Source organism: Aptenodytes patagonicus, chromosome Z (genome assembly GCF_965638725.1).
Source record: "Aptenodytes patagonicus chromosome Z, bAptPat1.pri.cur, whole genome shotgun sequence".
NCBI classification, from domain to species: Eukaryota; Metazoa; Chordata; class Aves; order Sphenisciformes; family Spheniscidae; genus Aptenodytes; species Aptenodytes patagonicus.
In genome coordinates this window covers 13,508,311-13,524,024 of record NC_134982.1, presented here as the reverse complement: position 1 = coordinate 13,524,024, position 15,714 = coordinate 13,508,311, and the positions used below count along the sequence as shown (strand labels likewise).

The window sequence follows — 15,714 nt, the reverse complement described above, 5'->3', positions numbered from 1 at the left end:
AGTTTTGGGGCCTCCATGAATATTAACCTGGCTGTTGTACTTGGAGACATGATGTTGTTTTTACTTACCTGGCTGGCTTCTCTAACCTTCTTTGATTTCACTGTATGTTTTCAGACAGACAGGAATGCAAAACTGAACATTGTATTCATTTAGTATTCATCAGATGAAAAGAACACAAACTCTGTTCACCTTCGCTATAAACAGTAGTGCCCAAACTTTGTAAAGTCATTTTTCCTGTGTGTAGCTGGGAGCTGAGAGGCCAATGAGGAGAATATTTAAACTCACATAGTTCAGGTAATTCACTTGATATAAAGTATTCACTGTTTTGTATTTGTCAAATAGTCCCTCCTTGTCCACTAGTGAGGAGTACCTAAATTTGGACCCTTGGTGGTCCTAACTTGTGGAAAACCCTGAACAGCTGCCTCTGGAAATACAGCCCTTATACAGCTTTGTAAATGGATGTACAAAACCATGGGAGACTTGAAAATCTTGGCTGTAGGAGTTCACCTCTGCTTCAGATTGCTGCAGTTTTCTTTCTTTTCCAGAACCTTTGCCAAACACTCTGGTGCTCGGTGAAAGGCTCCTGCCGCTCCAAACTGGATGCAGCTGCGGATGGAACTCGGTGTGGAGAAAACAAGGTGACTGTGAGCTGTGCAGAGCTGAAAGCTCTGCAGGGCGCCCTGCAAAAGGGCGGTGGAGGACCCGTGGGTAGCTCTACCATTGTTTAGTGTGAAGGAGGGGCATCCTGTGACATCTCCATTTAAATTTCCACTTAAGTTTTCAACCTTCAGAGACTGAAATAACAAAAAATTCACAATAACATTTTCCTGTGACAATGACCTTAAGCTGTTTGTCCTTTCTCTTCTCTCTGCAGTGGTGCTTCTCTGGTGAGTGCATTACAGTAGGCAAGACTCCCGAAGCAATCCATGGCGGATGGGGCATTTGGTCATCCTGGTCCCATTGCACAAGGACATGTGGGGCAGGAGTTCAGAGTGCAGAGAGACCATGTGATAACCCAGAGTAAGCTGAGTGCACAATCTTTTCTTACCTTTTATTCAAGATCTTTGAGGTACTTATAACATTGGAAACTCTTTTGTATGAGACTGTCATCAGCAGGTGCTACAGCAAGACAGGCGCTGAACACCTCTTCTTTCCAGTTAAGCATACTCGTGTGAAATTCAGTTGGCTCACCTTTTACAATTGTCATCTCATTCTTTAATCCTTACCCTCCATGGAGCTTATTTCTACACAAACTGAAAAAAAATCCTATTATATAGCATTCAGGCTTTGCAGAAATAACAGAAATGTTGCTTTAATAATACTGCCATGAATAAATAAATGTCCTCAAACACTGGGTGAGAACAATAGCTAGCAATGTGTTCCTGAGGGAAATCAAGGACTCTCCTTTCATGTTTTGTTCTAGTCATCAGCTTTGTTTAAGCTTCAGACACATGAGCTGATAGGTACAGAACATGAAAGGCAGAATTTTCTAATACATATCTGAGTTAATGAAGACCCTACATCTCATTTTCAGAAATCACTAAGAGGGTGCCTAACAGCAGAAATCACTTGGCTTTTCTGGAAAAACTGTCAAACATTCTGGAAAATATGGTATTTTGGGGGAGTTAATTTGATAAGGTAATTTGTTGTGAGCTCTGCTGGGCAATGTACCAAGCACTTATTTGGGATACAGGGTTTGTCTAGATCTCTGTGCTCCATACTGACATGTTTGGGTACTTGAACATGTGAACAGTATCTCTACCTTGCCAAGGATTCAGATTCACCTTGTTATCCCATTGGAACCTGAAAGACATTGCTCTTTTAAAACTTATTTTTTACCCAAAATCTCATGTCCCAATCTCAATGTTCCTTTTCTAGACCACAATTTGGAGGAGACTACTGCACTGGAGAAAGGAAACGCTATCGAATGTGTAACATTAGCCCCTGTCGCAAAGGCTTGCCAACCTTTCGTCAGATGCAGTGCAGTGAATTTGATACAGTTCCCTACCAGAATGAATTCTACCACTGGGTTCCTGTTTATAACACAGGTACAAAGCTACAAATTTTTTAATATCTTGTATAAAAAGTCAAATTTACATTTCTCATTTAAATAAGAAACCTCTATGAGGGCAAGAAGTCACTGAATTGTAAGTTTTTAATTAATTAGAGAGAAAAATCTGGTGTTCCGCCATATGCAGGTGTGCCTTTTGTGTATACACAAAGGCTGTGGTTCTCCTCTACACACAGAAGTTTTTGCAAAGCTCTGGTGATAATGGTTGCGAGTGTAACTAGCCCAGTTCCTGGGAAGACATTACACTAAGAAAAGCCGTTGAAGTCACATCTATACTAATTGTTTGGGATAGACCTGAACCATCTTTTCCAGTGCCAACCGCAAAACAAGGGGTAGTACAGTGTAGAGCTGCATGTTTGGGCCTGCAGGCACCACTGCACCCAATAAGCAGAGCTGTTCTGTTGCACAAATGTGGCTTTACTACTTCCAAACTCAGATCTGCATGGTAGGTGTACCTGGTAACACACTGAGGAAGTAATACCTCAACAGGTTCAGTATTGTACTGCCTTGTATTGTGGAGACAGAATCGATGCCTCTGCCTTATAACTTGCTTTGTAACAGATAGTTACTAAATACAGAAGTAATAGTTATTACCATGTGGTTTGATTCATGGTGTATGCATAAATGTAAGGTGTAGATTATCCAGTAGAAACTAGCAATATAATTTTTTTATGAAAAAATAAACCAGTTAGGGAAGTGAAGCTCAAGATTCAACTTTCAATTTTGTTTGCCAATAGTATTTTTCAGCATGTTCATTGCATTTTCACAGTTATTGGCAGTTCTGAATAGGTTTCCTAAATTTCAGCTACTGTTTAAATTTCATCTAACAAATACACCATTGAAGATGAACCTGGAGCAGACAGACTTCCAGGAAAATTTCTGATGAAAGAAAATACGGTTGATAGAAAAAGACTTTTTCAGAAGGACTCCCAGTAAAACAAACTATGGTAAATGCTAACAGCCTAAGGTTAGTCCAAAGCCAAACTGATAAACCGTTTTCTCCAGTCACCTGTCACTGAAATTGGGATTCCAGTCCTCTCTGCTACTCACATGTACCACTGCAGGCTACAGCCTTGGTTCTGTTCATGTCCCCTCTAGGGCAGTGCTACAGAACTGGTAGTTCTGCACATGCATTTGTTGCAGAAGGCCTGCTTTTAAAGGGCGTTAAGAATTATGAATCAAATGCTTCCTGCACACTGGAAGGCAGGTCTATGGTGTGTCCATGCCGTATTTCAAATACAGCTGATTGGATCTTTACAGACAAACCACTTCTCTTTAAAATGCTGCATTGTTGAGCCTGATATATTTCGTCTGGAAGATCCTGGGTTTCAGTGACCTTTTGCAAAATCCTTCAAATACCAAGGAAATATTTTTTCTGTGGCTTAAAAAGCTTTTTGACTGTTTTCACCTGTTTTCTCAGCAGCTAAAATTTCAGTCTAGAGTTAGATGTCTCCCCCATGATCTGTGAGGACCTTAATGTTTGCAACTTCATTCTTACATTCCATTAATAGCATTTGAAGTGTTTTCTTGCTGCTAAACTCTAACTTACAAAAATCCTGGCTTCCTCAGATAGGCAGGCTCTCCTGGGAACACTCATCTGAGCAGGGAGTTGGCCAAATCCTGTGCTGATCCTTCATCTAACATCATCATTGTATGATTGAGGGTGGGTGACTATCATGGGCACACTGCTTCCAGTTTTGTCCAGCCAGCGTTACCTACTGCACTGAAATACATGTAAGAGTTTTCCTCCCATCTCAGTTTCAAATTTTCTTTCACCTTCCATTGGTTGCTAAAGGAGTCCTGGGCAAAGTAACTTCAAACAGGGTCATGAAACAGTGCTCTCTGTGAGATGGAGCAGTTTGAGCCTTTCTTGTGAGTGTTTGTCCTAAACAAACCAAGACTTTAAACAAAAGCAAACCAACAGCCTCTTGTAAACCCCACACAAAAAAGAGTTGATGTTTCAGAGCTCTGATGACTTAATCACCATGTCTACCATATGTACATCAATCTTTGTCAGTGTACACCAGCTTCCCTTACTTTTCCCCATAACTGGTGCAATCCAATTTCAAAGACTTTTCACAGCCCTCTGTTACTACTTCAGCTTGCTGCTGAGAAGGTTTTGGCTTGTGTGGTGCGTTGACCCTGGCTGGACGCCAGGTGCCCACCAAAGCCGCTCTATCACTTCCCTCCTTATCAGGACAGGGGAGAGAAAATATAACTAAAGGCTCATGGGTCAAGGTAAGGACAGGGAGAGATCATTCACGAATTACCATTATGTGCAAAAGACTGAACTTGGGGAAAATTAATTTCATTTATTACCAATCAAATCAGAGTAGGATAATGAGAAATAAAACCAAATCTTAAAACACCTTCCCCCCGACTCCTCCCTTCTTCCCGGGCTTAACTTCACTCCCCATTTTCTCTACCTCGTCCCCTGCAGTGGCACAGGGGGATGGGGAGTGGGGGTTGCGGTCAGTTCATCACACATTGTCTCTGCCGCTCCTTCCTCCTCAGGGGGAGGACTCCTCACACTCTTCCCCTACTCCAGCGTGGGGTACCTCCCACGGGAGACAGTTCTCCATGAACTTCTCTAACGTGGGTCCTTCCCAGGGGCTGCAGTTCTTCACGAACTGCTCCAGAGTGGGTCCTTTCCAAGGAGTGCAGTCCTTCAGGAACAGACTGCTCCAGGGTGGGTCCCCCACGGGGTCACAAGCCTGCCAGCAAACCTGCTCCAGCGTGGGCTCTTCTCTCCACGGGTCCACAGGTCCTGCCAGGAGCCTGCTGCAGCATGGGCTTCACATGGGGTCACAGCCTCCTTTGGGCATCCACCTGCTCTGGCATGGGGTCCTCTGTGGGCAGCAGTTGGATATCATCGCTCTCTACAACTACCTGAAAGGAGGTTGTAGTGAGGTGGGTGTTGGTCTTTTCTCCGAAGTAACAAGTGATAGGACGAGAGGAAATGGCCTCAAGTTGCGGCAGGGGAGGTTTAGATTGGATGTAAGGAAAAATTTCTTTACTGAAAGAGTGGTGAAACATTGGAACAGGCTGCCCAGGGAAGTGGTTGAGTCCCCATCCCTGGAGGTATTTAAAAGACGTGTAGATGAGGCGCTTAGGGACATGGTTTAGTGGGCATGGTGGTGTTGGGTTGACGGTTGGACTCGATGATCTTAGAGGTCTTTTCCAACCTCAATGATTCTATGATTCTATGATTCTATGATCTGCTCCACTGTGGACCTCCATGGGCTGCAGGGGGACAGCCTGCCTCACCATGGTCTTCACCATGGGCTGCAGGGGAATCTCTGCTCCAGCGCCTGGAGCACCTCCTCCCCCTCCTTCTTCACTGCCCTTGGTGTCTGCAGAGTTGTTCCTCTCACATATCCTCACTGCTCTCTCTGGCTGCAGTTGCTGCTGTCCAGCAACTTTTTCCCCTTCTTAAATACGTTACCACAGAGGCACTACCACCATCACTGATTGGCTTGGCCTTGGCCAGCAGTGGGTCTGTCTTGGAGCCAGTTGGCACTGGCTCCATTGGACTTCCAAGCTTCTAGCAGCTTCTCACAGAAGCCACCCCTGTAGCCCCCACCGCTACCAAAACTTTGTCATGCAAACCCAATACAGCTTGTGGTTTATTATCAGGCATTTTAAATCCTCTCATGCTGCACATGGGATATAAGCAGAAAAGAAAATATCATGAAGCTTTCCCAAAGCCTCAGTGCACATAACAGTTTTTGTGTGGAAGCATCTAGTTGAGGACATGAAACCCTGAACCAGACATTTTGTGACATTTTAGACATCCCATGTTCCTTCATCCTGCTGGAAAAACAGTAAATGATCTAGATGGTCACAATTCTCTCTCCCGGCTTTAATTTCATAGCTTACATAAGCCAGTTCTAATGAATGTCACATAATTAAACACTGTCATAATGTCCTTTTCTGTTGTGTAAATTGCACCTTCACAAGAGGACAAAGACTCTTTTTTGAATAGCTTATGATTTAATATAAGGTGAGATGCAACAAGCAGCTTTAACAAGCGTGGCAGAAAAGCAGTGAATGACATCTTGCTGTTACCTAGGCTAACTATATTTAAGGTTCCAACTGAGATTTTTCCCTTCTGTTTTAAATGAGTTTGGGCCTGTTGGGGGACTTACATAGTCCTGTTCTGGATTTGCCCTGGAGCACAGAAACCCCGTGTGCTCAAGCTGGAGCACCTGAGTATCCCTGGGAGTCTCAACATGAAGGGGACTTCCAGGTTCAAGGGTGGCTAAAGCATCCAGCAGCTCTGACAAGGTTATTTTCTGAATTGATCTCATGACCCAGGCCCCTACTTTGACACTTTAGTCAGACTTCAGTGCTAATCTATTTCTCTTGCCATCAGGCTGACCCCACATTTATTTATTTCATACCTTCTGACAAATTACATTTATCTGAATCTGATAACTTCTCAGGGCTTAACTTCCATGTAGTAAGTATGAGTCCTACGCTGAATTATATAAATACCTTTCTTTTCTCAGTCAGTGCCAGGATCATCTCATGTACTGGCAGATAGGGGTTATGTTGCTAAAGTGTTTTAGATTTCATATTTCTTCCAAAATAAGGCTGTGTATCAAGTAAGATCTGTACTGATACGGTCACAGGGGCTGAGCTAACAGCATGAGATCATGTTTCTGCTGCCACTGCTTTGAAATTAAGCTTTCTTTTGGACTTTCAAGCTTGGTTAAAGTGATAAAGTAGCTTCACCTCAGACTTTTTTCCCCTTTATGTCTGTGTTTGGTAATTGTCTTTTCTAATTTTTTTTGTTTTCGATTTCCTCATCCAATTCTGAGTTCTCACAGAGCTGAGGTTTTGAAGAAGCCCACCTCTTTTCTCCCTTGTGAAGTAGGAAAAAATATTGAAGCCTTATCTTCTGCTGGCAGACATATTAATCACATCCTTCTCAGTCGGGTTAAGCTGGATCCTTCCTGCATGTGAACTCATGGGAGTCAGCTGCGAGGGCAACAAATATAAATTAGGAAGGGAATATGTTCCTTTCTAGTTGTCTTCATGTTGTTCTGTTTACGCTTGGTGACTCTGAACTCCATTATAATATACACAGGGGAAAAAAATCACATGCCTGAATTTTAGAATTTTTACTCAGCTTTGCTGGCTTGCTTTCTCAGTCCCATTTGGATTACAAATAAGTCACTGGGCACTTATGTGAGCTCTGTGACTTGGGATTCCATTACATCTGGGTTTCTTCTATGTATTAGAGGATTGATCTTGTCCCTATTCAGATCAGCAGCATAATCTTGGTGCAGGATATGGGCACTATGGATAAAAAACAGGATGTAATTTTTCTAGGCTGCTGAGTGTTGGTGGCATCTCAGCTAAAATCTTATGTCCAGCTAGGAGCAACGCACTGCCAGAAGGATGCAGCCAAACTGGAGAAGGTTTACAGGAGAGCAACATGGAAGTCAAATGATTTGAAAAACATAGCATATGGGAAAGGTTGAGAAAACCAAGTTTCGCTCTAGAAAAGAGAAGATGGAGTGAGTTAAATGCCAACTACTTGAAGAGAGTTTCTAAGGGTATATAGCATGCATACCCCTGAGCTAGTAGAGATACAGGCTAACAAGACTAAATGGCTCGGTGCAGTGTTGTGCCCGGGTCTGGAAGAAGCTGTCAAGATCCAAGCAGTTCTGTGCCCTTGTTAACTGACTTTGAAAAGCAGGACCCTGTGGTCTTATCAGCTCAGTTTCAATGTAGCTCTTCTGCTTTCAAACTTGGATTTGGCATCAAGTTTTCTGTCACTGTACTTTGTACTGCAACTTCCCATCCCCTCCACTCAAGCAGTACAGGAATCCCCAGAGAGAGCTGGATCCAGCAGTTCTTCATGTCCATAAAAGGTAGGACAAGCAGAAACAGCCAAAATAGCATGGGGGAACTTCAGGTTACACATTAAGAAATCTTCATTGCCGTACGAGCATTTAAACATTACAGCAGCTTACCTAGAGGGTTTGAGGAATGAATATTATCATTGTAGGTATAAATGCAATCCAAGCAGGAGCAGTCTAAGTGGCTTTGATCCTACTTTGGTGTGGAAGGATGGGTAAAACCCTGTAGGCTTTACCCAGGCAGAAATCAGCTTTGTTTAAATAGGAATTCAGTGTGCTTTTTCTGAACAAGGATTATGTGAGCATGGTCATAGAATCATAGAATCATTAAGGTTGGAAAAGACCTCCAAGATCATCGAGTCCAACCGTCAACCCAACACCACCATGCCCACTAAACCATGTCCCTAAGCGCCTCATCTACACGTCTTTTAAATACCTCCAGGGATGGGGACTCAACCACTTCCCTGGGCAGCCTCTTCCAATGTTTCACCACTCTTTCAGTAAAGACATTTTTCCTCACGTCCAATCTAAACCTCCCCTGGCACAACTTGAGGCCATTTCCTCTCGTCCTATCGCTTGTTCCTTGGGAGAAGAGACCGACACCCACCTCGCTACAACCTCCTTTCAGGGAGTTGTAGAGAGCGATGAGGTCTCCCCTCAGCCTCCTTTTCTCCAGGCTAAACAACCCCAGTTCCCTCAGCCGCTCCTCAGAAGACTTGTTCTCCAGACCCCTCACCAGCCTCGTTGCCCTTCTCTGGACACGCTCCAGCACCTCAACGTCCTTCTTGTAGTGAGGGGCCCAAAACTGAACACAGTATTTGAGGTGCGGCCTCACCAGTGCCGAGTACAGGGGCACGATCGCTTCCGTACTCCTGCTGGCCACACTATTTCTGATACAGGCCAGGATGCCATTGGCCTTCTTGGCCACCTGGGCACACTGCCGGCTCATATTCAGCCAGCTGTCAACCAGCACTCCCAGGTCCTTTTCTGCCAGGCAGCTTTCCAGCCACTCTTCCCCAAGCCTGTAGCGCTGCATGGGGTTGTTGTGGCCGAAGTGCAGGACCCGGCACTTGGCCTTGTTGAACCTCATACAGTTGGCCTCGGCCCATCAATCCAGCCTGTCCAGGTCCCTCTGCAGAGCCTTCCTACCCTCGAGCAGATCAACACTCCCGCCCAACTTGGTGTCGTCTGCAAACTTACTGAGGGTGCACTCGATCCCCTCGTCCAGATCATTGATAAAGATATTGAACAAGACCGGCCCCAGTACTGAGCCCTGGGGAACACCGCTCATGACTGGCCGCCAACTGGATGTAACTCCATTCACCACAACTCTCTGGGCCCGGACGTCCAGCCAGTTTTTGACCCAGCGCAGAGTGCACCTGTCTAAGCCGTGAGCTGCCAGCTTCTCGAGGAGAATGCTGTGGGAGACGGTGTCAAAGGCCTTGCTGAAGTCCAGGTAGACCACATCCACAGCCTTTCCCTCATCCACTAGGCGGGTCACCTGGTCATAGAAGGAGATCAGGTTGGTCAAGCAGGACCTGCCTCTCATGAACCCGTGCTGGCTGGGCCTGATCCCCTGGTTGTCCCGCTCATGCCTTGTGAGCGCCCTCGAGATGAACCACTCCATAATCTTCCCCGGCACCGAGGTCAGGCTGACGGGCCTGTAGTTCCCCGGATCCTCCTTCCGGCCCTTCTTGTAGATGGGCGTCACATTGGCAAGCCTCCAGTCGTCCGGGACCTCCCCCGTTAACCAGGACTGCTGATAAATGATGGAGAGTGGCTTGGCGAGCTCCTCCGCCAGCTCCCTCAGCACTCTCGGGTGGATCCCATCCGGCCCCATAGACTTGTGAGCATCCAGGTGGTGCAGCAGGTCATTGACTGCTTCCTCTTGGATTATGGGGGGTTCATCCTGCTCGCCGTCCCTGTCTTCCAGCTCGGGGGGGGCGAGTACCCTGAGGATAACTGGTCTGCCTGTGAAAGACTGAGGCAAAGAAGGCATTGACTACCTCAGCCTTTTCCTCATCCTCGGTGACAATGTTCCCCCCTGCCCCGCATCCAATAAAGGATGGAGATTCTCCTTGGCTCTCTTCTTGTCATTAACATATTTGTAAAAACATTTTTTGTTGTCTTTAACGACAGCGGCCAGATTGCGTTCTAGCTGGGCTTTTGCCTTTCTCATTTCCTCTCTGCACGACCTAACGAGATCCCTGTACTCTTCTTGAGTCGCCTGCCCCTTCTCACACAAGTGGTAAACTCAATGGTGGTCATTACTGAGTGTTCACAGATTGGATCTAGTATTTCATGCACATGATGGATTGCAAGAATTTCTCTATATTTTGGCCTAAAAGTTACTAAGATGACAGCCTTTTTGTTAAAGTCTCATCACGAATTAATCAAATTTGCTGAAGTAACTGAAACTAAACCAGCTTCTTTAATGAGTTCCTTCTGAGCAACCCTAGTGCTCATACTGATCTCAGTTTAGTCTATTTAGATTTTCCAGACTGAAATAAGATTTAGAAAATCTGAATTAAATGCCAGTCTTTGCTTTCAAGTTCTTCCATCATTTTGGGAAATGTAACTTATGGATGAAATGTAACTCGGGAAACATAACCCCCATTTTTAAAAAGGGAAAAAAGGAAGACCCAGGGAACTACAGGCCAGTCAGTGTCACGTCTGTGCCTGGGAAGACCATGGAACAGATCCTCCTGGAAGCTATGCTAAGGCACATGGAGGACAGGGAGGTGATTCGAGACAGCCAGCGTGGCTTCTCCAAGGGCAAGTCCTGCCTGACCAACCTAGTGGCCTTCTATGATGGAGTGACTACATCAGTGGACACAGGAAGGGCTACAGATGTCGTCTCTCTGGACCTCTGTAAGGCCTTTGACACAGTCCCCCACAACATCCCTTCTCTAAACTGGAGAGGTATGGATTTGATGGGTGGACTGTCCAGTGGGTGAGGAATTGGTTGGATGGTCGCATCCAGAGGGTAGTGGTCAATGGCTCAACGTCCAGGTGGAGATTGGTGACGAGTGGCATCCCGCAGGGGTCTGTATTGGGACCGGTACTGTTTAATATCTTCATCAATGACACAGACAGTGGGATCGAGGGCACCCTCAGCAAGTTTGCAGATGACACCAAGCTGAGTGGTGTGGTTGACAAGCCAGAGGGATGGGATGCCATCCAGAGGGACCTGGACAAGCTGGAGAAGTGGGCCCATGTGAACCTCATGAGGTCCAACAAGGCCAAGTGCAAGGTCCTGCACCTGGGTCGGGGCAACCCCCAGTATCAATACAGGCTGGGGGATGAAGGGATGGAGAGCAGCCCTGCCGAGAAGGACTTGGGGGTACTGGTGGATGAAAAGCTGGACATGAGCCAGCAATGGGCGCTCGCAGCCCAGAAGGCCAATCGTATCCTGGGCTGCATCCAAAGAAGCGTGGCCAGCAGGTCGAGGGAGGGGATTCTGCCCCTCTACTCTGCTCTGGTGAGACCCCACCTGGAGTACTGTGTCCAGCTCTGGAGCCCTCAGCATAAGAAAGACAAGGACCTGTTGGAGCGGGTCCAGAAGAGGGCCACAAAAATGATCAGAGGGCTGGAACACCTCTCCTATGAAGAAAGGCTGAGAGAATTGGGGTTGTTCAGCTTAGAGAAGAGAAGGCTTCGGGGAGACCTTCTTGCAGCCCATCAGTCCTTAAAGGGGGCTTAAAAAAAAGATGGCGGCAAACTTTTTAGCAGGGCCTGTTGCAACAGGACAAGGGGGAATGGCTTTAAACTAAAGGGGGGGTAGATTTAGACTAGCTATAAGGAAGAAATTTTTTACGCTGAGGGTGGTGAAGCACTGGCCCAGGTTGCCCAGAGAGGTGGTGGATGCCCCATCCCTGGAAACATTCCAGGTCAAGTTGGACGGGGCTCTGAGCAACCTGATCTAGTTGAAGATGTCCCTGCCCACGGCAGGGGGGTTGGACTAGATGACCTTTAGAGGTCCCTTCCAACCCAAACTATTCTATGATTCTATGACTTATTTTCCTTGTGTGTCAGTTATCTATCTGAAAATAGGAGATAAAAGTATTTTCTACATCTCTATCTGTTTCGTGTTTAAAATATTAGACTTTTTGAGGACAGTGGCTGATTCTGGTATGGTTTATTTACAGTCCTAGAATAATGGAGCCCTGATCTTTTGCCAGGTCCCTGAGCTCAGCTGTAAAATAATAATAATAATAATGATGATAGATAAGTAAATAATTTTAGAAAATGAATGGCTAATACAGTGCTAGGATAATTTTCTCAGTGATGCCCTAACCAGCCTTCAGTGCAGATGAAATACCAAAATAACTTGGAGAATGATGGCAGGAGTATAAATATTGGATAGGATTGAGTTTGTGGGGAGGGAGAAATATCCTCTCATTTCCAGTGGGGCTCAGTAGAAAACTGATAATAAGAAAAGCAATACAAAATTTGTGGGTACAGGTAGGGTCTAATTTTAGATCAGTTACTACAATTAGGAAAACCAGGAAAGCTTTCATGCCTAGAAAGCCCTTCTTTGAATCATGAACCTTTGCAAGTCTGAAAGGTTGCTTGTTATTTATTTTTACTTTTTATTTTGGCTTAGTAAGGGAGTTGTCTTTCTCTACAAACTTTTTCTGAGTTATATACTTAGAGCATCATAGTTACGACAGGAATATGTCAGCAGTCAGCACTGCCTGCTTTTTCTTGCTCAGTGATTCCTGAAGTGAAATTGGATACCATCTTGCTTGTTATGTCAACACACAGCTAGGGAGGAGCTACAGATATCAAACTGCTGCTCGATGTATTTCATGAGGAACAATGTAAAAGCTGAAGTGGCTTTGTGCAAAGCCTGTGTCCGTCAGGATCGATTCTGAGCAGGTAACAGACTAGCTGGAATTCTGGGATTCTCCTTTCCATAAGGGTATTGTGCTTTGTGTTTAAGAAATGGGGCACTGAGAAGGTAAGCAAGGTGAAACATAATTTAGAGCACTGAAGTAATCAAATTAGCCACATGGCCAGAAAAAGGTTTCTGCAGATAGAAGTAACATTACTTATATCGCTTATCATGACAGCTCTTATCAGAACAACTGATGGATGTTATGGCTGGCAGTTTTCACAGAGGGGCTGAGGGCTCATAAGGATTACAAACTTAATGTTCTTGCCCCAGACTCTTTTGTAGCTCTATCTCTGTCGATATTCTTGAACATGACTCACATCACCTTGAATTCCACCAATTTTATAACCTTGGTCCATGTGTGTCCTCTGCCTCTAATCACTCTATTGCCCTTTACAAAGGCATCTTTGTTTGAGAAGCCACAAGCACAACATTGTTGTCAGTTCTAAGATGCCATTTTAACTCTACTGACAAAAGGGAAAGCACAAAACTCCTCATTAAGGTTTTGGATTTCCTGTAGTGTCCCTTTTTTGGATCCCAGTTCTGCAGAGATCCTGTTTACATGAATGAGATTCATAGTTTTAAAGCTCAGGCTGTGTAGGTGTCAGTCCTTGAGCTGCAAGCACTTTGGGGGCAGGAGCTGCTGTCGCTTTTGTGCACTGAGTGGTGCTGTGTATATGTTGGTGCTGTACAAACCAGAGCAATGAGAGCGCTTTTCCCCCTTCAAAAGAATAAACCCTTTTGTAGGAAATTTTTTAGTTTCTTTGCATTACCAAAAGTTTGAATTTCTCTCATTACTAGAAATTCCTCTAATTTTAAACACAGTTCTTTGCATGACACAAGCCACGTCAACAAAGGAGGAAGGGGAGAAAGAAGGAGAAAGAAATTCATTAGCCAGGGTGTAGATGTATAGTTACCCTGCATTCCTCTGAGACCAAGGGAGCGGCTTTTGTTGGCTCTGTCAGGCACAGGATGAAACTGTCACTCAGCAGAGGCACCTCTGCAGCACACAGGGAGATTATATTAAAAGGGCTCAATAATGGTGCCTTGAGGTCCCTACTGACTGGCGGTTTTAAGGCCCACTGCTTTGCTCAGCAAAGCATATCAGCTTGCTGAGCATGAACAAATTGCTTTAGCACCTGGCTAGACTGGGGTCTTGGAATAGACCAAAACCAGAAGACAGGTCCACTGTTGCTGTCCCTCATTGATGTGACAGTGGGTGATTTTTTTTTTTTTTTTTTTGTCAGATATATCTGGCTCTGCTGGAGGTTTTCCAGGGAGTGATATAAGGGCAGGGATTATACCTGTCTTTGCTTTGACCCTGGTTTCAGTTCTAACTCATCTTCCATGTACACAAGTTATTTATCAAACTTGTGTCCTTTGACTCTCTGAAGCCTGGCTTTCAAAATGTCCCATTGCCAAGGGCCAGTGTCTGTGAGGCAGGGCAGTGTGTGTTTGGCTTTTCTTACTCTGTGGATGGAATAGACTAAGGCTGGTCCATTGCAGAAAATCTTGTTTCAGAGACCCACAGATTGATTTTGCTACAGTTTTTCTCTTCCCTGTTGCTTCTGTGCACATCTATCCAAGAACAGCCTGGGTCTGTCAGACCCACCAATATTATCCCCATTTCCTAAGTTGTCAAGCAGGAAAAAAGTCCAGTGTTTAAAATAATTTATTAAGTGCCAACAGATAGCTGAAAATAAGCAGTGATGTGACACTACTGACATGCAGAAGATCAGAAGCAACCATTTGACTGCTCTCTGAGAGAGGCTGGCAGCAGTGATGAACAGTTACAAATTATCTCTGAAATCAGTCATCAGCTGGTGGAAAACCGTTGCTTGTTAGCGTCCTTGGCAATCTTACTCCCAGATTCCTCCTTTTCCCTCACTAATGACTGTCGGTTTTGCTGGTTTCCCATTCCTTTATCCATCACAGCTGATGGCCTCATTACGGCTCGACTCAGCCAGCTGGCTGTTAACGTACCAGTGATGGAGAGCATGGAGGCATGAGGGCACCAGCCTCCAGCTGCTTCCTAGAAGTCCACAAGTGCTATTTATCAGGCCTGTGTCACTCTGTTAGTAATAGGACCCTGGCTCCCTGGCTCTGCTAACTGCTTCTAATTAGCACATTTCTGTCAGCAAATGCCAGGGAAAGTGAATGGATGGAGCAGTAAAGACATACCGTCATTCCCTGTGCATTACAGTTCAATGTCCCACTGAAGTATTTTCTGAGAAAGTCTCTTTGTTTTCCTTTCAGCAAATCCCTGCGAGCTCCACTGTCGCCCGATAGATGGCCATTTTTCAGAGAAGATGCTTGATGCAGTGACTGATGGTACTCCTTGCTTTGAAGGAAGACACAGCCGAGATATCTGTATTAATGGCATGTGTAAGGTATTGGGTATGTTTGCATGTTTCTTTCTCTACAATTTTATTTTATAAAGTTATGGGAAAACATTTAACAAATTTTTTGGAGGATCGAGGCCAAGTACTCCATTTTATCACATTTTTAATGACCGTGGAAACAGGTTTATAGAAACAGCTTTTCCAAGTAGACATAAGAGGAATTTCCATCCTTTTTAATGAATCCATTAGACTGAGTGCTAATTACTTTTGGTACCTTTTAACTCCTCTCTTCTTCTTCTGCTATTTTAAAACATCAATTTAAGAAAATCTGTTTGTTTCTAATGAGATGTTTTCACAAAGGATTGTAGCTTTAGGGTTGTTATTGGTGTCACCACTGTCTGTGGGCTTTTTATGAAAATGCAATTTAACATTACACATTACGTAGCAGGTCTGAACTGACTTGTAATAGGATCAGACGTTTGCACTTGAAGGCAGTAAAAATTATTTTAGTTTACAATAGTAAATTGAATAACA

The 15,714-nt window shown here is 44.8% G+C and overlaps 1 protein-coding gene across 1 annotated transcript in view; it reads left to right on the top strand.

The window, feature by feature from the left end:
- Positions 1-15,714, top strand: part of ADAMTS12 (ADAM metallopeptidase with thrombospondin type 1 motif 12) — a 171,318-nt gene that overhangs the window by 102,551 nt on the left and 53,053 nt on the right. The window contains exons 10-13 of the mRNA XM_076362753.1: positions 546-638; positions 875-1,020; positions 1,879-2,048; positions 15,095-15,228. Of these exons, the coding sequence (XP_076218868.1) occupies positions 546-638; positions 875-1,020; positions 1,879-2,048; positions 15,095-15,228 (543 nt within the window). The remainder of the gene's footprint in view (positions 1-545; positions 639-874; positions 1,021-1,878; positions 2,049-15,094; positions 15,229-15,714) is intronic.